The sequence below is a fragment of the Chlorocebus sabaeus genome, chromosome 20 (genome assembly GCF_047675955.1).
Source record: "Chlorocebus sabaeus isolate Y175 chromosome 20, mChlSab1.0.hap1, whole genome shotgun sequence".
Classification (NCBI taxonomy): domain Eukaryota; kingdom Metazoa; phylum Chordata; class Mammalia; order Primates; family Cercopithecidae; genus Chlorocebus; species Chlorocebus sabaeus.
In genome coordinates this window covers 2,220,111-2,242,112 of record NC_132923.1, presented here as the reverse complement: position 1 = coordinate 2,242,112, position 22,002 = coordinate 2,220,111, and the positions used below count along the sequence as shown (strand labels likewise).

General features: G+C 49.3%; 1 protein-coding gene across 3 annotated transcripts; it reads right to left on the bottom strand.

Moving 5' to 3' along the window:
* Positions 1 to 417: 417 nt before the first annotated feature.
* ARHGAP30 (Rho GTPase activating protein 30) lies at positions 418 to 21,983 on the bottom strand. Of its 3 annotated transcripts, XM_073008211.1 has the most exons (13): positions 21,561 to 21,983; positions 13,055 to 13,157; positions 11,464 to 11,590; positions 9,955 to 10,095; positions 8,336 to 8,418; positions 8,078 to 8,185; positions 7,006 to 7,133; positions 6,373 to 6,544; positions 6,187 to 6,290; positions 6,033 to 6,110; positions 5,103 to 5,504; positions 2,873 to 3,138; positions 418 to 2,783 (listed from the first exon to the last, which is right to left on the bottom strand). In XM_073008211.1, the coding sequence occupies exons 1-13, from the start codon at positions 21,655 to 21,657 to the stop codon at positions 1,164 to 1,166; spliced, it is 3,429 nt and encodes a 1,142-aa protein (XP_072864312.1). In that variant the 5' UTR covers positions 21,658 to 21,983; the 3' UTR covers positions 418 to 1,163. The 3 variants fall into 3 exon arrangements, with proteins under 3 accessions (XP_072864312.1, XP_007974639.3, XP_072864313.1); XM_007976448.3 differs by lacking the exon at positions 11,464 to 11,590 and having other exon boundaries at positions 9,955 to 10,099; positions 21,561 to 21,981; XM_073008212.1 differs by lacking the exons at positions 11,464 to 11,590; positions 21,561 to 21,983 and having other exon boundaries at positions 13,055 to 13,132.
* Positions 21,984 to 22,002: the final 19 nt, after the last annotated feature.

Sequence of the window (22,002 nt, the reverse complement as noted above, 5' to 3'; positions counted from 1 at the left end):
GGGAAGAATTCAGATTTGGGGACGAGGCACATCCAGGTTTCAAACCCATCTCTGCCACTTCTTAACTCTGAGACCTTTGGCAAACATTTTGACTTAATTGAGCCTTAGTTTCCTCATCTATAAACTGGAGATACTAGCACCAACCTTCCAGAATTATGTGGATTAAATAAAATCAAGGACACAGATTTTATGACTTAGTCCAGTTCCTGGCACATAATGAGCATTATGTAAATACAAGTTTCTCTTCCTTATTTCGTGACCACCATGAACCTAGCTCTAGTTTCTAGCCACTAGTCTCCATGACAACAACTGAGGAAGAGCACCCAAACGACAAGAAGAAAAAGAATATTTTGCCAAACATATGAAGATATAATAGCTATCACCAAAGACTTTAATAAGAGTAATGAGAGTCCACACTATGTGTAAAAATACAGCTTTTATTCTGAGACATTGACCTTCACTAGAGTGGGACCTATGGCCCCAACCTGGCTGGAGAAGCAGTCCCAGGGCCTGAGTGACACCATTTCCCTTTCCTGAAATAGGAAGAAGTTATTCTAAAGGAAAAACGAGAGCCCAGAGACATCTGTACAGGACCTCTCTTGTACATGGTGACTGGAGGCAGAGGGTGGGGAGCTGGAGAGGAGTCCAGTCCCTCCAACAAATACTGAGGGTTTCAAAGAGCTTCCTGGACATTTCTCTTAATCTGGATCTAAAAAGGACAGGAGGTATCTAAGGGTCCAAGAGCAGAACAGGAATGGGCAACTCTAGAAGTGTTTGTGTATGGAAGGCCCTAACCTGGCCCTGTCCCCCATCTCTACCTTTGGCTTTCATGAAGAGAGATTCATAGCTCAGAGGAAGAGAGGAACTTCTCCAGTCTTCACTTTAAGAAACTCTTTTGACTTTTCTGCCTACCTTATGTTCCCTTTGGCCAGTAACCCACTCCCTGGGAACAAGATCTTGTTGACTTTCTTGGGAATCTCCTAAGAGATAAGTGCTTTGTGTCTGAGACAAGGCAGTGCCTCCCACAGTCAGAGAAGCTGGAGGGCCAAAGCCTATAGAGTTGGGCACTACAGCTGCTTAGGCTGCAGAAGAGACAGCTAGTCAGGAACCCTGGAGATTGAAGACAACTTACTGGTCCCATTTGCCCAGGGCTGTGGTCCTAATCACAGTCCCTCACCTTTCTCAGGGTTAGCGTGTGTTTCAAATGCATACGATCGGCGCTGAGGGGACAACAGGGTGTCAGGAACCTGGGGTTCTCTGGGGGGCAGACTAAGACGACTCCGGGATCCAGACCCTTCTGCGCCTTCAGGTGGGATCTCCAGGCAGCTAAGGGGCCGAGGAGAATGGGCAGAGATCATGCTACAAGGGGAGTTTCTGGGGATGAGGCAGTAATCCCCACCCTCAGTACAGGTCTGGGTTCGCCGAACTCCCTGAGCCTCAGTTCTTTGACGGTCCCGGGCTAGGGCCACAGCAGCATCAAAAGAAAGACTACCCCCATTCCTCCAAGAGGATCGAGAAGCTCGGGGCCCCCAAGCCCTTTCTCCAGGAGTCGCATCAAGCCGGCCAGGCCTCAGGCTTGGATTTGCAGGTGCCACATGAATCTTGCTACACATTGCACTGGGCATCTTGGCAAACTGTGGCTTGGGGGGCACCACAGGCACAGAGCGGACCTGTTGGACTTGAACCAGAGTAGAAGCTAGACGCATGCCCACGCCACCCAAGCCAAGGGAACAGGGACATAGACAGCCATCTGAACTGGGCTGCCCCTCAGACTCCTTCTCCTCTGACTGGGGTGGCTGTGGGGCTGCCTCTTCCATATCAGAAGAGTGAGGATTGTCCTCTTTGGCACAGTCAACCTCCAGGGACTCTACACCTGAGCCTTCAGAGAGGGTACCCTCTTCTAAATAGTCCCCTCCAGCCCTCTGGTCTCCCTCAGCCTCTCCATCCCCACTCTCCCGTTCCTTGCTGACCTCCCCTGCTCCTCCTTCAGTTGCTGCTTCTGGGCTTCTGCTGTCTTCACCATCTCCTTGGTCTTTTCTTGCTTCATATTCCCCCTTCCCCCTCTGTCCTTTGTCTTCATCCTCTCTGACTCCCTCGGCTTCTTGTTTGTGTACAACTTCCCATTTCTCCTCAGCAACTTGATCTTCCTGGGCCCCTTGCTCTAGGTCCCTTTCAGCTTCTACCTGGGCTTCCTTTCTTTGTTCAGCCTCTTCTCTCTCAATTTCTGTTTCCTTCTCCTCATCGATATACTGCTCTTCTGGTTCCTCCACACTTTTAGCCTCCATACTGTCAGCCTTCTTCTGACCTTTGGACTTCTCTTCTTTGGCCTCTGTCTCTTCCCTACTCCCTTCTCTCAATCTGACTTTTGTCTCTTGGCTTCCCCCAGCCTCCCCTGTATCCTCACTGGCCTTTCCAGCCTCCACCTTGGTTTCTGGATTTCCCTCTGCCTCTTCCCTGATGTCTAGCCTGCCACCAGGCTCAGCCTCCTTGTCCTCCCCAACTTCCCAGCATGCCTGCTCTTCCCCAGCCTCTCCCGGAGCCTGCCTTCCACATCCTGCTGCCTCTCCCTCCAGACTCCCTGCACCCTCCCAGATTGGAGATTTAGGTCCCAGAAGGGGACTTAGGTCATCATAGGCACTCAGGAAAACTTCCTCCCCATTTTCCTCCTCAACTTCAGGCCTGGGGCCAGCGGAGTCCAGGGAACAGCAGCTGGGGGCCAAGACAAACTGTGCCTCATCCAGAGACAGGTCATCCAGGGGTGGCTCCACAGAGAACTCCTCCACCTGTAGGCACAGCGTGGTGGCTCAGGACCAGAAGGCCCTGTCCACCCTTGACTCCATGCCACCCCCAAACCCAGCACGACTCTCCTTACCTGAGGCCCAACTCCCAGGAGCTCCTCCAGGTAGCCCATCCCAGGGTCGTCCTCCCCAGGGGAGAAGGCTGCTCCTGCTGATTCTGCCTGGGCCACCTCCCCATCCTCTGCCCCCACCCACTCAGGTTCTGAGCTGCTTGAGTCCTCTAGGAAGGAGAAGGAGTCCTGCACCTCCTGGGACAGGGAATCCTCCAGGGCAGGAGCCAAGTCGTCTGTGCCTGAGTCTGCCAGGGGACTTGAGGCTGGACTTGCTTCCAACTTTTCATCTGTTGGGGGAGAAGTAGTCCCAGGAATACAAAGGTCAAGCCCTGACCCAAATGTGAGTCCTCCTAGCATTGATATAGCAGGGGCCCAGCACTCCCAGCACTGCTACTCTGAATGACTGATCCTTTCAGACCAATGTCCTTGATTATTGGCTTGCTACCTTAATTGAGACCCTACCAGGTGCCAAGCACTGTGCTATACATTTTACAATGCATTGTCTTATTTTTTCCTCAAAACTATTATGTGTGGTATTGTCCTCATTTTACATATGAGGAAACTGAGGCTCAGAAAAATTAAGCAATTTGTCTAAGGTCATGTAACCAATAAGCACTACAGCCAAAATTTGAACCCAAGTCTGCTTAACTCTATAGCCCATATTCTTACCCACTATCCTATCCTGCCTCAGGACTTCTCATGCGTGACACTTCGGGAACTGGAGGCAGAGCAAGGATTAGATCCTAGCTCTGCTACTTCTACCTAAATAAATAGCAAATTGATTAACCTAAGTCTCAGTTTCCACTGCTGTAACATAAGGATAACAATACCTGTACAATATCCTCTCTCACACAAGAAACATACGGATTATGAGAAAATGAAACAAGCTAATTCCTGAAATCATAGCACTTGAAACTTTTTTTTTTTTTAAGACAGAGTCTTACTATGTCTCCCAGGCTGCAGTGCAGTGGCACAATCTCAGCTCACTGCAACCTCCACCTCCTGGGTTCAAGCAGTTCTCCTGCCTCAGCCTCCTGAGTCTCTGGAATTACAGGCATGCCTTACCACACATGCCCGGCTAATTTTTTTTTGTATTTTTTTTAGTAGAGACGGGGTTTCACCATGTTGGCCAGGCTGGTCTCAAACTCCTGACCTCCAGTGATCCACCCGCCTCAGCCCCCCAAGGTGCTGGGATTACAGGCGTGAGCCACCGTGCCCGGCCTAGCACTTGGTACTTAATAAACTCTTTTTTTTTTCCTTTGAGACAGAGTTTTGCTCTTGTCGCCCAGGCTGGAGTGCAGTGGTGCGATCTCAGCTCACTGCAACCTCTGCCTCCTGGGTACAAGCGATTCTCCTGCCTCAGCCTCCCAAGGAGCTAGGACCACAGGCACCTGCCACCACACCCAGCCAATATTTTGCATTTTTAGTAGAAATGGGGTTTCATCGTGTTGGGCAGGCTGATCTTGAACTCCTGACCTCAGGTGATCCACCCGCCTAGGCCTTGCAAACTGCTGGGATTACAGGCATGAGCCACCATGCCCGGCCAGTACATAATAAACTTTTTTTGTTTTTGTTTTTGTTTTTGTTTTTGTTTTTGTTTTTGAGACAGAGTCTTGCTCTGTCACCCAGGCTGGAGTGCGGTGGTGGGATCTCCGCTCACTGCAAGCTCTGCCTCCTGGGTTCACGCCATTCTTCTGCCTCAGCCTCCCGAGTAGCTGGGACTACAGGTGCCCGCCACCACACCTGGCTAATTTTTTTGTATTTTTAGTAGAGATGGGGTTTCACTGTGTTAGCCAGGGTAGTCTCGATCTCCTGACCTTGTGATCTGCCCGCCTTGGCCTCCCAAAGTGCTGGGGTTGCAGGCTTGAGCCACTGCGCCCAGCCTAATAAACTCTTGATAAATGTTAGCTGATAGTATTGATGTTACTGTTGTTATTACCCATCTATCTATTATATATTCCCACATTTGTCTTTAGTAATCCCTGCTGTATGTTTCTCACACAAGCCCCTATTGTTGGGTACATCAATGATCCGAAGGCTGCTAGAGATCTCCTCTCCATAGATTTCACATAACCTGATAATATTACTGAATTTCCCCAGTCCTGAATCTAGGGAGGCAGCTGAAGGTAACCACCCCAGAGCCCAAGGGCTGAGTCCTCTGCCCTTCCTAGGGTGGCTCTTCCAGCATCAGAGCTTCAGCCTAGAGTTCTAGTCCTCTTTCCCAGTCTTGATCAATCAATCGGGTCCTCACCTGGGGGGCCAGGGCCAAGGCCAGGACCAGGGCCAGGGCCAGAGGCAGGGCTTGGCCGGTGCTGTAGAGCAGGGCATTCAAGGCCACGGGTGAGCCTGGCCAAGGAAACGTTAGAGATGATGTTCGGGGGCACACTGAGGATAGAGGTGATGTGTAGTGGGAGGTTGACATTGTAGGGGTCTGAGATGTGGACACCAGCGCAGCGCTCTGCACGGCTGCTGCCCCCAGCCCGGATGGCTGACCGCCCAGCTCGTGGTGTGCCTGGTTCAGAGTTTGTGCCACCCAGTGCTTCTGCCTCAGGTTCTTGTTCACCCTCTGCTGCCTCTATGGAATCGTTCTCCAAGCTCTCAGGCAGCAATGGGCTTGGCCGAGGGCTGCTGGGCCCCACCAGCCCCTCTGGCTCTGTGGAGGAAAAAGAGGGCCAGATAGGCAATGGCCTAAGCTCCAGGGGCCTAGACATCTCAAGAAGGCTCTGGAGAATGCTCTCTGCTTTCTCAGGCCTGAGAGCAAGGACAGCCTGGAAGGCACCAGGCCCAGCTTCTTTTGATCACTACTGCAAACTTTTCACCCAGCCAGTAGGTCAAAGATCACCTCACCTTCACACACCTAGGAAACTCCCTTCTTTCCCTGCAGATACAGTCACTGGCCATCGTCACCACCACCACCACCATCACCACCATCACCACACACCCATGCTGTCCCTTCCCATATGAACACTCATCAACAAACCCATAGATTAGACAATGAGTTCACCATTGTAAACGTAGCATTCACCTATGTTTACAATGTGACTGGTATGTAATAGGCACTCATTAAATATTTTTCGAAATGATTGAACACAGTTGGCTGCATGTTCACATGCACACACAAGCCCATGCTGGTCACATAGCACACACACATACACACACAGAAATGCACCCCTATACTCACCATCACTGGCCCCAGCCGCAGCACTCAGTGAGTCCATGCTTTTGGCTGGCCGCAGTGTCCCCTTGTTGGATTTGTCCTCTGTAAGACAGGGATGTGGGTAGAGCCAGGGCCTTGTGCACCCTCAGCAGAGCTCCCCCCATCTCCCCAGACTTACCCCTGTCCTCAGCCCCTCGTGGAAGTTTACGCTTAGTCTCATGGCCAGAGCGACCTAAATTGAAGATAGACCTCCACTTCCTGACCTTCAGAGACCCCTTCCTCCTACAAAGAATGGAGGGGCATAATTGGAGGTTGGAACATGATGGTCAGTGCTGGGGAGGAAGGCCCAGGAAGGAGGCCTTACTTGTGCTCTGCAATCTCAATGATAGTGTGGTAGGGCCGCATCTGTGGGGGTCCATCACCAGCCTGCAGGATGCTAGGCAGGTGATAAGGCAGGGGCCTGGGCATAAGGTCCTCAGGGCTGCCTGATGCCCAGGTCCCTGGAAGTGATCGCCATCCACTCTCCACCTCACCACCTGGGAAAAGGAAAGGAATTGACCAGCCAGGAACAGAGCCAAGAGAGGGACCTCAGGCACCCAATCCTTCATCACCCCTCACCAACGACCAGCTTAGGGATATATTCAGAAGCCCCTAAAGACAGTACCTCCATGTCCATCACCTCAAAAGAGTACCCTCATGCACAAAGAGGGCCGGGAGATCCCAGGACATTGGCCTGGTGGGCTGGGGGTGGGTATGAGCGATCACTAGCCTTGGGAGCCAGGATGGTGACTCAGAGGTCAAGCTATGCCCTAGACTGACAGCAGAAGAGGTCTTCTCAAGTCCTGACTGCACCATTATCTCCCCAGGGTTCTCTCCATGTGAACACTACCAACATCCCTGTATGAGAATCAACTGAACCAGGTGATCTGCAAGGCTGTCTATAACTGACTTGACTCCCCAAACAGTGGCATATGTGGAGGGCAGGAAAGACACTGACCAGAGAGGGCAGCACCCCCAAAGAGCTGGTCCACGTGTGTGAGGATGAACTCCACGACGATGGATTGCACCCGCACCTCCATGAAGGCCGCTGTCCCATTGAAGCCTGAGGCCTCTATGTCCTTAGACCTGTGAAGATGTGGGGTTATTCTCCCCCTCAGCCCCACCAAACTTCCCAATCCAGATTCTCCCTGAAAATACTTTATTCTCTCTCTCTGTCTGTCTCTCTCGAATGACCTTAACTCCATCTCTACCTCTTAAATTGTATGCATTATTCCAATTCTCAAATGCCACTTGAAGACTTCCAGGAAGGAAGCCTTCTTGGACCCCTCCTCAGGATTAATCTCTATTTCCTTTGCATACAAGGGTGTCTAGTTTATAATGAATTTTATGGTGAATTACAGGACTTCTCATAATCTGTCTTGGACCACAGTAAGTGATATGCACAGTGAGTGCAGCCAACAGACTGCAAGACGTTTTGCTCAACAAACATTTGGCCTGAGACCGGGCACAGTGGCTCACACCTGTAATCCTAGCACTTGCACAGGGAGGAGGTGGGTGGATCACTCGAGGTCAGGAGTTCAAGATCAAGTGAAACCCTGTCTCTCTACTAAAAATACAAAAATTAGCCAGGCATGGTGGCTTATGCCTATAATCCCAGCTACTCAGGAGGCTGAGGCACGAGAATCACTTGAACCTGGGAAGCAGAGTTTGCAGTGAGCTGAGATCACGCTGCTGCTCTCCAGCCTGGGCGACAGAGCAAGACTCTGTCTCAAAAACAAACAAAAAAACTGACATGGAACTATTATGTTCCAGTCCCTGAGCTCAGTGACACACTGTAGGAAAACACAAAAGTCCTGCCTTTTAGGGACTTTATTTGATCACAGAGAAGGGACTAAAATGGATGGGGCCCATCCGACCCAACATAATCTTGAACCTCCTTTTCTCACTGGGCTTCGTGAGCCCCACATCCTTCTCCAGTGTACCCATACAGTCACACCTCATCCTGGGAGCAGCCTCCCAGAGGCCAGTGCCTCACAGGATCCCCATACACTGCTCACACAGGCACCTACCTCAGCAGGTTGGGAGCCCACACTATGGCCAGGTTGCGAGCATGCATGTTGGTCTGGGCACTGAATGAGGCCATGTGCACCAAGTGCCTCATGAGGAACTCCAGGGTCCTGCAGAAAGCGGGGGCAGGGATCACACAGGGAATGCACAGGGCAGGCATTAGGGCTGGGACCTGGGAGTCAGTAGGAGCCAGTTAAGGCTCCAGGCAGAGAGTGAATGAGTTGTCTCAGGTTGCTGGGCAGATGTGGAGCGCCACATACCTGTAGTTTGGGACAGGGAGTTCTCGAAGCACCTCTAGGATCTTGACCAAGCGCTCAGGTTCCAATTGCACTCCTACAGCCTCCTGATTGAGAAGGGTGCAATAAGCAGGAATCAGTGATCCAGCAATGCCCCTGCTTACTCCCCAGAGCTCCTAACCAGGTTCTCAGGAACAATGAGCACTGGACTCTGTGCTACCCCGTCCTACATCATCTGTAGTGCACTGACATGGTAGAGAGAGCTCAGAATTTGGGGTCCACAAAGATGGCAGCTGAATTTTGGTTATGCCACTTAATAGCTTTTGTGAACTTGGCAACTCGCTGCCTTATCATCCTCCATCCGTAGAGCTCTGGTACTGGAATACTTCAGTGGTGCCACCTTGTGGATGCCCCAGGGACCACCGAGTTGTTTCAGTGTGTCCAGGAAAGCTGTCTCCCACCCCAACCTAGCTAGTGTGGACTGAGCAGGGTGCTGCTAGCATTTAGGGTCTCTCAGTGCTGTTGTGCTCAATAAAGTGCAACTTATTTTTAAAGTGTTACTCAATTCAAAATAGCATATTTTTCATGTGTTTTCACATTTAAAAGATGTTCAGGCTGGGCACAGTGGCTCACACCTATAACCCCAGCACTTTGGGAGCTGAGTGGGGAGGATTTCTTAAGCTCAGGAGCTTGAGACAAGTCTGGGCAACACAGCAAGACCTTGTCTCTACTAAAAATTTTTAAAATCAGCCAGGCATGGTGGTACACGCCTATAGTCCCATCTACTCAGGAGGCTGAGGTAGAAGGATCACTTGAGCCTGGGAGATCGAGGCTGCAGTGAGCTGTGATCACACCACTGCACTCCAGCCTGGGTGACAGGAGACCCTGTCTCAAAAAACAAAAACAGGCTGGGTGCAGTGGCTCACACCCGTAATCCCAGCACTTTGGGAGGCCAAGGAGAGTGAATCACCTGTGGTCAGGGATTCAAGACCAGCCTGGCCAACATAGTGAAACCCTGTCTCTACCAAAAATACAAAAAATTAGCCAGGCATCGTGGCGGGCTCTACAGCTACTCGGGAGGCTGAGGCAGGTGAATCACTTGAACCTGGGAGGCGAAGGTTGCAGTGAGCCAAGATTGCACCACTATACTCCAGCCTGGGTGACAGTGTGAGACTCCATCTCAAAACAAAAAAAAGAAAGAAAAAAGAAAAAAATCAAAGATGTTCAACACACAATTACAGTGAATGGAGAGACATCCTTGAAAAAATTTGACTTCTACAAAGTATTCTCATTCTCTTAAGTGTAGGGAAGCTCTGGTCTATGTGCTTTCCAAGGCCCTTCCAGCTACAACAATCTGGCCTCTACCTCCCCAAGTCTCACCACTGTGCTGTGTGCAATCTGCAGGCCTTAGAAGAAAGGAGGACATAGCAGAGGGAGAGTGAAGAGAAGAGGGATGGGGCAGGACAAAGGTAGTAGGGGCTAGGAGATTTCGGGAGGTGGGGTCTTCTCCCCAGTAAGTTTTTCTGTGGTCTCTTTCATTCAGGATCACTAGGACTCTGGTTGGTATGTAGCACACCTGGGATGTCAAAACCAGGCTGTCCACCCCTAAGCCATGTCTTCCACCCTCTTGCCTCTCAACTCACAGCAAACTTGTCATACAGCCGGTAAGTGAGTAGGGGATCTGGCAGTTCTCTGAAATAGGCCTTGCACAGGGAGGAGACGCAGTGAATGTCCTGGAGGTAAACATCCCGACGCAGGTCTGGCTTCCGCTCTGACTCAAATTCCTGCCTGGGGAGGCACAGTGTGGTCAGGAGTGGTAGGGGTTGGGGTGATGTGGGGAGAGGTGGGTCCCTGTAGAGATGGGTCCCGGCATGGTCATGGGTCAACATGTATGGGACTTGGAAGGAGAATGTTGGGACACGTCCACATATAAGCCAGTAAGTATAAGGTATTGCATATGTTGACACGTAGATGTGATCGTGAGGATGGGTACATGTACAGGTAAGTGGATCGATGCATGAACAGGGATATGTTAGGGATGTAGCTGTAGATATGTGTAACAATACAAGGGTATGTAAGAGTCAATAGGGTATGGTCCTAAATCTGTGCCACTGGGTATGTGTAAAAATGGGTGGGTTTAACTCTTAGAAAGAAACTTAAGTGTAAATCTTTATGTCCTAGGATTAGGCAACAGTTTCTTAGATATGACACTAAAAGCACAAGCAAACAAAAAAAATGGATACATTCAACATCAAAATTAAAAACATTTGTAGTCAAAAGTAACTATTAAAAAAGTGAAGACAACCCACAAAATGGGAGTAATATTTGCAAACAACATATCTGATTGAGGGTCTAGTATTTGTAACATATAAAGAACTCTCATAATTCAATGATTAGAAAGACGAACAAACTAATTTTTTTTTTTTTTTTTTTTTGAGACAGAGTCTTACTCTGTCATCCAGACTGGAGTGCAGTGTCACGATCTCGGCTCACTGCAGCCTCCGCCTCCCAGGTTCAAGCGATTTTCCTGCCTCAGCCACCTGAGTAGCTGGAACTACAGGCACCGCCACCACCATGCCAGGCTAAACAAATAAGCCAAATTTTTAAACAGGCAAAGTTGGCACCATAGGAAAGGGGGAAAAATGGGCAAAAGATTTGAAAAAAACACTGCTACTGCTCCAAAGAAGATATGCAAGTAGACAATAAGCACAGGAAAAGATGTTCAACATCAGTACCTATTACAGAAATGCAAATATAGGCCAGGGAGGTGGCTCATGCCTGTAATCCCAACTACTCAGAAGGCTGAGGTAGGAGGATCGCTTGAGCCTAGGAGGTAGAGGTTGCAGTGAGCCATGACCATGCCACTGCACTCTAGCTTGGGTGACAGAGTGAGACCCAGTCTCAGCAAAAGAAAAGAAAAATAACAAAAGTAACTCAAATATAAATCACATTGAAATATCAGTTTACATTTACAGGGATGGCTATAATTTAAAAAAGGTAGGCCAGGTGCGGTGGCTCATGCCTGTAATCCCAACACTTTGGGAGGCCGCGCCAGGGGGATCACCTGAGGTCGAGAGTTCAAGACCATCCTGACCAACATAGAGAAAACCCGTCTCTACTAAAAATGCAAAATTAGCCAGGCATGGTGGCACTTGCCTGTAATCCCAGCTATTCAGGAGCCTGAGGCAGGAGAATCGCTTGAACCCGCAAGGTGGAGGTTGTGGTGAGCCAAAATTGCGCCATTGCACTCCAGCCTGGGCAACAAGAGTGAAACTCCATCTCAAAAAAAAAAAAAAAATTAACCAGGTGTGGTGACATGTGCCTGTAATCCCAGCTACTCAGGAGGCTGAGGCAGGAGAATCCCTTAAACCCAGGAGGAGGCTGCAGTAAGCCAGAGTCTCACCACTGCACTACAGCCTGGGCAGCAGCGCAAGACTCCATCACACACACAAAAAAAATACACAGGCAGGGCGTGGTGGCTCATGCCTGTAATCCTAGCACTTTGGGAGGCTAAGGCAGGCAGATCACTTGAGGTCAGGAGTTCAAGAGCAGCCTGGCTAACAGAGTGAAACCCCGTCTCTACTAAAGATACAAAAATTAGCTGGGTGTGGTGGCGTATGCCTGTAGTCCCAGTTACTCGGGAGGCTGAGGCAGGAGAATCATTTGAACCCCAGAGGCAGAGGCCGCAGTGAGCCAAGATCATGACACTACACTCCAGCCTGGGCAACAGAGGAAGACTCTGTCTTAAAAAAAAATTGCAAAAAAAAAAAAAATTAAGACCAGCCTGGCCAACATAGTGAAACCCCATTTCTACTAAAAATACAAAAATTAGCCAGGCATGGTGGTGTGCACCCATGGTGGTGTAGTCCCAGCTACTCAGGAGGCTAAGGCAGGAGAATCACTTGAACCCAGCAGGCAGAGGTTGCAATGAGCCAAGATTGTGCCACTGCACTCCAGCCTAGGCAACAGAGTGAGACTCTATCTCAAAAAAAAAAAGTAAGAAATGTCCTGGAATTAGATTGTGATGATTATTGTACTTCATCACTATCTAAAGTAAATATACTATGTGACTAGTATGTGAATACACTAAAAACAACTGAATTATACATTTTTAAATGGTGAATTTTGTGATATGTAAATTGTATCTAAGGTTTTTGGGTTTTGTTGTGAAACAGAGTCTCACTCTGTCACCCAGGCTGGAGTGCAGTGGCGCAATCTTGACTCACTGCAACCTCTGCCTCCTGGGTTGGAGCAATTCTCCTGCCTCAGCCTCCCAAGTAGCTGGAATTACAGGTGTGTGCCAACACACCCAGCTAATTTTTGTATTTTTAGTAGAGACAGAGTTTTGCCATGTTGGCCAGGCTGGTCTTGAACTCCTCACCTCAGGTGATCCACACACCTCAGCCTCCCAGAGTGCTGAGATTATAGGCATGAGCCACTGCGCCCAACCTAAGTTGTTTTTTTTTGTTTGTTTGTTTGTTTAAGCCGGGTGTGTGTGTGGGAATGGTGTATATGAGAGTGGAGTTTGTATATGTGTGTGTGTGCTAAGTTGGGGGAGGGACCATTGTCTTCACCTTTCCCGAGGAGTTGTTAGAGACCTCCCTGGGACCTTACCTAGCATCTGTGTTTCCTTCTCCCCACTGCCTCTCACTCCCCGTCTCTGCTGTCCTCAGCAACTCTTACTATGACCTTCTGGCTCCCTGGCCTCCTGGTCACAGAGCCCTCCCACTCTGTTTGACTCACCGAAGCTTCTGGATGTTGGAGGAGACCCCTGAGAGGCGGTAGATGCCATCCACCACTCCATACTCCTCGACAAATTCTGCACAGCTCTTTAGCACCTGGGGCACTGGGGACACAGACGGGGCAGAGACACAGAAATCAAAAAATCTGGGTGGTCAGAGACTGCACTGGGTCTGAGAAATGGAATTTCTCAGAGAAGGGAATTTGGTGAGACCATGGGCAAAACTCATGGAATAGAAACTCATCAGAAAGATTCTTACAGGTCATCAGCTTCAACCTGCCAACCCCTCTACAGTATCTCTGCTTAGTGGGTCCTAAAGGTCCTGGGAGGTCACTGCCTCTCCAAACTACCCAGTCAGCCCTTTGTTAGAAAGTTCTGCCTTTGTTAAAGTGAAATTTGTCAGGCTGGGCTCAGTGGCTCACGCCTGTAAGCCCAGCACTTTGAGATGCCAGGGCGGGTGAATTGCTTGAGCCCAGGAGTTCAAGACCAGCCTGAGTAACATGCGGAAACTCTGTCTTTACAAAAAATACAAACATGAATGGGGTATGGTGGTGCACGCCTGTAGTTCCAGCTACTCAGGAGGCTGACATGGGAGGATCACCTGAGCCCAGGAGGCAAGGGCTGCAGGAAGCCACACTCTGGCCTGCTGGGTGACAGAGTGAGTCGTGTCTCAAAAAAAAAAAAAAAGAAAGAAAGAAAAAGAAAAAGCAAAGAAAGAAAGAAAGAGAGAAAGAAAGAGAGAAGTTCGTCTTTCTTGGGCCATGCGTGGTGGCTCACGCCTGTAATTCCAACACTTTGGGAGGCTGAGGTGGGTGGATCACCTGAGGTCAGGAGTTTGAGACCAGCCTGACCAACATAGTGAAACCCCATCTCTAAGAAAAACACAAAAACTACCTGGGCATGGTGGCACATGCCTGTAATCCCAGCTACTTGGGAACTGAGGCAGGAGAATCACTTGAACTGAGAGGTGGAGGTTTCAGTGAGCCGAGATCACGCCACTGCACTCAATCTGGGCAACAAGAGCGAAACTCCGTCTCAAAAAAAAAAAAAAAAGGAAAGAAAGAAAAGAAAAGAAAGAAACTTGTCTGTAATTACTAGTTATTTTTAAAGAGGTAATAATCTGATTGGTAGGGGGGAGGCCGAGTCAGAGTCAAGGACTTTTTTTTTTTTTTTTTGAGACGGAGTCTCACTCTGTTGCCCAGGCTGGAGTGCAGGGGCATGATCTTTGCTTACTGCAACCTCCGCCTCCCAAGTTCAAGCGATTCTCCTGCCTCAGCCTCTTGAGTAGCTGGAATTATAGGCACCCACCACTATGTCCAGGTAATTTTTTTATATTTTTAGTAGAGACGGGGTTTCACCATGTTGGCCAGGATGGTCTGACCTCATATTTCGCCCACCTCAGCCTCCCAAAGTGCTGGGATTACAGGTGTGAGCCACTGCGCCTGACCTGCTTTATATATGTTCTATCATTTTATCTTAAAAATTAGATATTCTGGATGACAGACCTTTGACAATAAAATACAAGAATATCTGAAAAAAAAAACTTTAAAAATTAGATGTTCTAGTCCCCATTTTACAGATAAGAAAACTGAGGATCAAAGAAGCACAGAGTGCTAAGGCAAGAGAATCACTTGCTAGAGGCAGGACTCTAATCAAGGGTGCGAAAACCTGTACTCTTTCCCAACCCCAGGCCCCCTCCTGTTACTAGACTGTAAGCTTCTTAAGGACAAAATCTAAGTGTGATCCATCTTGTTATTCCTTATATTATCTGACATGGTGTCTCATACATGATAGATCCTCAAAAACCAGGTCAGGCACGGTGGTTCACACCTATAATCCCAGCACTTTGGGAGGCCAAAGTGGGTGGATCACATGAGGTCAGAAGTTTGAGACCAGCCTGGCCAATATGGTAAAACCCCGTCTCTACTAAAAATACAAAAATTAGCTGGGTGTGGCAGCGCACGCCTGTAATTCCAGCTACTTGGGAGGCTGAGGCAGGAGAATTGCTTGAACCCAGGAGATGGAGGTTGCAATGAGCCGAGATTGTGCTACTGTACTCCAGCTTTAGTGACAAAGCAAGACTCAGTCTTTAAAAACAACAACAACAACAACAAAAAAAAACCATGTGTTGAAACCCATCTCCACAAGGCCATGTAGTTATCTTTCCAAAGCACTTTCCCACTTTAGATCCTTTGCCTAGCATACACCCTACTCTGCCCCACATTAATCCCCATTGCTTACCTTACAGATACAAAATAAAATATAAACTCCTCAGCCTGGTATATAAGACCCTTCACAAATCGGGTCCAGACACCATTTCAGTCACAGCTCTAGACAATTCCTTCACAAATCCTATGATGCAGCCCTTTGCTAGTCCATTAACAAGCCTTGGTACCATTACTCATATTTTTCCTTTGCCTGGAATTGCCCTCCCTATGACTCTGCCTGGTGAACTTCTATGCATTCCTTAAAACTCATCTTGGGCCAGGTGCGGTGGCTCACACCTGTAATCCCAGCACTTTGGTAGACCAAGGTGGGCAGATCACTTGAGGTCTAAAGTTTGAGACCAGCCTGGCCAACATGGCAAAACCCCATCTGTAATAAAAATACAAAAATTAGCCTGGTGTGGTAGCATGCATCTGTAGTCCCAGCTACTTGGGTGGCTGAGGCAGGAGAATTGCTTGAACCTGGGAGGTAGTGGTTGCAGTGAGCTGAGATTATACCACTGCACTCCAGCCTGGGTGACAGAGTGAGACTCTGTCTCAAAAAAAAAACCAAAAAAAACAAAAAACAAAAAAGCACATCGTAAACATAACCTCCAATTCTAAACCTTTTTCTTTTTCTTATATCTATATTATAACTCACCACAGTCTTTGTTCACGCCTTTTTTTTTTTTTTTTTTTTTTGAGACGGAGTTTCACTCTTGTTGCCCAGGCGGGAGTACAATGGTGCAATCTCGGCTCACCGCAACCTTTGCCTCCGAAGTTCAAGCGATTCTCCTGCCTCAGCCTCCCTAGTAGCTGGGATTACAGGCATGCGCCACCATGCCTGGCTAATTTTGTATTTTTAGTAGAGACGGGGTTTCTCCTGTCTCAAACCCCCGACCTCAGGTGATCTGCCTGCCTCGGCCTCCCAAAGTGCTGGGATTACAGGTATGAGCCACCACACCCAGCTGTTCATGTTTGTATTATACCACTTCTTGCGGTTTGTTACAATTAGTTTATTTTATATTTATACCTCCTGACATATAATAACATTCTCCTAACATCTAGCACAATGTTGAAACAGAGCAGTTGCTAAATAAATGTTTGTTAAATGACTCAGTGAATTCATCAATTATGAGAATCAATAACATCCCTTGGAGAATTAATGGAGAATGTTGCCAATGAAAAAACATTGGGTCCTATTAACTAGGACTCATCAGAGAAATGCATCTCACATATCAGTGTCAGAAAAAGCTATGTTTGGCATGGCAGCTCATGTCTGTAATCCCAACAGTTTGGGAGGCCAAGGCAGGTGGATCACTTGAGGCCAGGAGTTCAAGACCAGCTTGGGTAACATAGCAAGACCTCTCTACAAAAAATAAAAAATGAGCAGGGTGGCTAACACCTGTAGTCCCAGCTACTCAGGAGGCTAAAGCAGGAGGATTGCTTGAGCCCAGGAGTTTGAGATGGCAGTGAGTGATGATGGCACTATTGTACACCAGCCTGGTCAACAGAGTAAGACAAGAAGGAAGGGGGGAGGGGAAGGGAAGGGAAGGGAAGGGGGAAGGGGAAAAGAAAAGAAAAGAGAAAAAAGAAAAGAAAAGAAAGGAAAGGGAAGGGAGGAAAGGGAGTGAGGGAAATAAAAGAGAAATGAGAGAGAGGAAGGAAGGAAGGGAGGGAAGGAAGAGAAAGGAAAAGGGAAAGGGAAAGGGAAAAGGAAAGGGAAAGGGAAAGGAAAGGAAAGGAAAGGAAAGGGAAAAAGCTGTGTTTCTCCTAAACCATCTAATTTTTTTTTCTTATGGGCCCATGAGTCTTGCACTTGATTGTTCGTTTATTTATTTATGTTGAGTTGGGGCGCGTTCAAGCAATTCTGGTGCCTCAGTCTCCTGAGTAGCCAGGACTACAGGCGTGTGCCACCATGCCCTGCTAATTTTTGTGTTTTTTAGTAGGGATGGGGTCACAGCATGTTGGCCAGGCTGGTCTCAAACTCCTGACCACAAGTGATCCACCCGCCTCAGCCTCCCAAAGCACAGGGATTACAGGCATGAGCCACCAGGCCTGGTCTATGTTTACCTCTTTAACCACTAGGAAGCTCAGAGCCCACCTCTAAGAACCTTATAGAACCACATAATATGCATTTCTGGGTGCTGATCTTTGTCTTCTTGTTTTTCCTTTAACCCAATTCCTTCAACCATTTATTCTAATTTTTTGTAAAGTTTTGGGTTTTGAAAGTCATCCCAAGCTCTTTGTTTAATAAAGTATGACAGAAATATGGAATGAAAATAATCAGTAAATTCATCAACCCCAATCTTTCCTTTTTCTTTTTTCTTTCTTTCTTTTTTTTTTTTTTTTTTTTTTTTTTTGAGACAGTTTCACTCTTGTTGCCCAGGCTGGAGTGCAATGGTGCAATCTCAGTTCACTGCAACCTCCGCCTCCCAGGTTCAAGAGATTCTCCTGCCTCAGCCTCCCAAGTAGCTGGGATTACAGGTGCTCACCACTCTGCCTGGCTAATTTTTATATTTCTAGCAGAGACAGAGTTTCTCCATGTTGGTCAGGCTGGTCTCAAACTCCCAACCTCAGGTAATCTGCCCACCTCGGCTTCCCAAAGTGTTGGGATTACAGGAGTGAGCCACTGCGCCCAGCCCTTTTTATTATTTATTTATTTATTTATTTATTTATTTATTTGAGACAGAGTCTCACTTTGTTGCCCAGGCTGGAATGCAGTGGTGCAATCTTGGCTCACTGCAGCCTCAGCCTCCCGAGTAGCTGGGACTACAGGCACACACCACCATGCCCAGCTAATTTTTGTATTTTCACTAAAGACAGAGTCTCACCATGTTGGCCAGGCTGGCCTCAAACTCCTGACCTCAAGTGATCCACCTGCCTTGGCCTCCCAAAGTGCTGGGATTACAGGTGTGAGCCACCGCGCCCAGCCAACCACAATCTTTCAACTCTCATGCAACCTGGCTTCCAGACCCTTCATCCTCCTGCACACAACAGCCAGGAGTTGGGTGGGATTAGGGAAGCATCTAGTGTGCAAAATTTAAGGAAGCAGTTATTCTCAGGGCCATGCAGATGCCAACCATGCCCATGCACAGTCTTGAGCACCTCCTTGAGAATGAGGCACCTAGCGGCCTGGCGTGGTGGCTCATGCCTGTAATCCCAGCACTTTGGGAGGCTGAGGCAGGTGGATCACCTGAGCTCAGGAGTTCAAGACCAGCCTGACCAACATGGCAAAACCCCGTATCTACTAAAAAGTACAAAAATTAGCCAGGCATGGTGGTGCGTGCCTGTAGTCCCAGCTACTCATGAGGCTGAGGCAGGGAGAATTGCTTGAACCCGGGAGGTCAAGGTTGCAGTGAGCTGAGATGGTGGTGCTGCACTCCAGCTTGGGCAACAGAGCAAGACTGCATCTAAAAAAAAAAAAAAAAAAAAAAAAGGCACCTAGGGCAATTGTACGACACTGAAAGTGAGTGCTTCCTTAAATTTTGCACCCTAGTCACGTCTCTTGCCTTGTCTTAGTCTCAGCCCTACAGTTCACCATCCATCCTTTCAGTACCTGCTCCCATTTTCTAGGATCCCACTGACCTCAGGTTCCCAGCATTGAATGCAGAGATAGGGCAGGCCCCTCCTTGTTTGAACTGCTCCTGTACTCTTGGGTGCCTAATGCTAAACCAACTCTTTTGACTCATAAATAGTCTGCTGTCACCTAAACCACCAAGTTTTTGTCACATGAGCAGCATCCAAACCAGGTCTTCTCCATCCTATCCTTCTCTGCTGATTTTGAACCTCCAGAGTCCTTTAAAGAGGACACTCAAAAACCTAAGGAGTCACAGCCATAGAAGAACTGGGTCAAGGAGATGGGGAAGAGACAACAGGGTCACAGAGATGGGGGAGTTAGGGAGATAAAGATCAGAGAGCTGAGGTCAGAGATAAAAGCTACAGACAGGATTGGAGGGATGATGTCAAACGGATGGAGACATCGAGGAAATGAGAGTAGGGTAAGGGAGGAGGGCCCAAAGCTTAGGGACCTGGAGAATTAGAAACCTGAACAATCAGCTGGGCACAGTGGCTCACTCCTGTAATCCCAGCACTTTGGGAGGCCAAGGCAGGTGGATAATGAGGTCAGGAGTTCGAGACCAGCCTGGTCAACATGGTGAAACCCTTTCTCTACTAAAAATACAAAAATAGCCAGGAGTGGTGGCACCCGCCTGTAATCCCAGCTACTCTGGAGGCTGAGGCAGGAGAATTACTTGGCACTGGGAGGCGGAAGGTGCAGTGAGCCGAGATCATGCCACTGCACTCCAGCCTGGGACAGAGCAAGACTCCGTCTCAAAAAAAACACAAACAAACAAACAAACAAAAAAAACAAAAAAAAAAACTGAACAATCTATCAAAGATTAGGAAAAGAAAGAACTGAGTACATATAGGGCTTAGGGAAGGAAGAGACCCATGTCGGGGCAAAGAGCTGGAGAGAGGGCTGAGATGGAGCAAGGTTGTAAGGATGGGGGAGACCAACATGATCAGGGAGGATAAATTAACCAAAAACACAGATCTGTCTGCTTTCATTTTTTTGTGGATGTTAGGTTAAAGAGAGGAACCACACCAGCCTCTCTCTGTCCTTCCTTCCACTTTCCACCTCTCTGTACCGGGAAGACCTGGGGGATAGAAGGGGCCACCACTGCTACTCTGGTGCCCAAGATAAACCCACCCTTGGGTTCAGGTGAGGTTCTGGTCTCCTGCTCTGGGATTCACCTAGGATCAGGACTCAGCAGTCAGATGTCTGTCCCCTCTAGAGAGCATGCCCCTTCCCTGCTAGGAATGCAGGGAGAGGCCAGGAGGGTTTTGGAGCAGGGTCTGGGCTGGCTATGGGTTCAGTGTTTCAAGATAGGGTTGGTTGGTGGGCCACAGGAAAGGGCAGTACCAGGAAAGGCTGAACTGAGGGTTTGCATTGAGCAGGGAGGAGAACATCATCCCCAATTAAATCTCGTGGTCCTTGGCTAAGAATCACAGCTCTTGAGAGGAGTCCCTTAGAAAGGAGTAAGTCCTGCACTGATAGCTGTGCCACCTTCACTCTGCCCAGTGAGAAGAGGAAGGCCAAATAAGCTCGCTTCAGCTGTTTAACACTCTTCCTTGGGGTGTGGGCTTTCCCTTAACCAAGGGCAGTGGGGATAGGGGTCGTCTTGAGGGAGGAGAAAAGGGGAAGGAGGTGTCTGGGGACGCAGGGGTGGGGCTAAGAGCAGGAAATGATCTGGGAACCACCATCACCCTCCCTCCGCTGCAAGCACCACAGCCCAGAGCAGAGGAGGGGACAAAGAGGAAATGACAGATTGGGGTGGGGTGGGATGGGGTGGAGTGGGGAAAGAATTATGCCCTTCTCTAGGAGGAGCTTGAAGTGCCAAAAACAAGCTGGGCTGGGCAGCGAGGATACCTGGGTTCAATTTCAAATTGAATCAAGAAATGATTTTGAGTGACTGCTCCATGCCAGACCCCGTGGTGAACTTGATATTGTCCCTGTTCCTTCTGGCTTCAAAGCCCACTCTAAGCTAACCCAAGGAGGGAGATGGGTGAGCTCCACGGACAGCTCCACACCCACCCTCCTTTGCACCCTCCACCTCCAGCTTCAAGCCAGGCCTCACGCCCTCTCTTTCATTCTTCTCCATTTCAGCAGCTTCTCCCCTTGCCCCCCACTTTGAACCTGTTTCTCTTTTGCATAGGGAGAACAAGAGAATCACAGAGACTGGAGGCAGAGGCTATTTCCAGCCCCACATCCTCCCCTGCAGCCCAGCAAGGCTGCGGTGGGAACAGAGCCCATGACCTTGTCCTTGGGTGTTCTCCAGCCAGGAAACCACCGGCCTCAAGGGCCATCTTGAGACCCTTCTGGGGCCATTCTCCTGTCTCCTTTCATTCAGACCTAAGGATAATCATTTGCCCTTCAGTCACTCCTCTCCTGACCCTCTCACCTCACCCTCCCTCTCCTGTTCCCAGGCACCTGCCTATTGTTTCATCCACTCCTCCTCGGTTTCCAGTCTCTCCATCCTCCACCTCACTGCTCCCTGGGTGCTCAAATTCTTATCCCCTCAGCCACCCCATCCCCAGAAAGTTACACAAGGGAGCCGCCCTGCCTTCTTCACTGAGACACATTTCCTGTCTTGCCCACTTACAGGTCTCTTGAATGGTGACCCCAGGCCACTGCCCCTTCCCCAGGAGAACCGGAAACTGCTTCTGCCCTTCAGGCTGCATCGGGCTGCAGACACCCAGTGCCTCCCCACCCACCCCGCAGAAGCTGAGCCGGCCTCCTTACCCTCCTGGCCTGAGTGCTGCAGGTGCTCCTGCAAGTCGCACCCAAAAACCCGCTCCTTCGAGCTGCCTTTCTTCTTTCCTTTCTGCCGAGACTTCATGGCCAGAGCCCCAGGGCACTGGCCCGGTCACCTCTGTCCCCCAAGACCTGTGCCCTACCAGTCCCCCATGGGATCCCAGCCAGCTGCTGGGCTTGGCCCGGCCCCAGGGAGGCAGGGCTCCCAACTAGGGGGTGGAGGGTGGCCTGGGCAACGGGCAGCAGCTCCTGCCCCTGGGGCCCCGGCCACACGGAAGTGGCTGTTGAAGAGGAAGCTACCAGGACCCTGGCAAGAAACAGTGTCCTGTGTCTCGTGGCCCAGCCTGGCACTCGCCCTCCTCGCCCCACTCAGCTTTAGGGGGCAGGAAGCAGTGCAGCTCCTTAACCCACTTCCTGTTAGAGCATCTTT

Coding starts and splice junctions, on each gene's coding strand:
- ARHGAP30 (XM_073008211.1), bottom strand. CDS start 21,657: ATGAAGTCTCGGCAGAAAGGAAAGAAGAAAGGCAGCTCGAAGGAGCGG. Junction 13,158..21,560: donor GCAGCACTCAGGCCAGGAGG/GTAAGGAGGCCG, acceptor CTGTGTCCCCAG/TGCCCCAGGTGCTAAAGAGC. Junction 6,111..6,186: donor ACGAGGGGCTGAGGACAGGG/GTAAGTCTGGGG, acceptor CCTGTCTTACAG/AGGACAAATCCAACAAGGGG.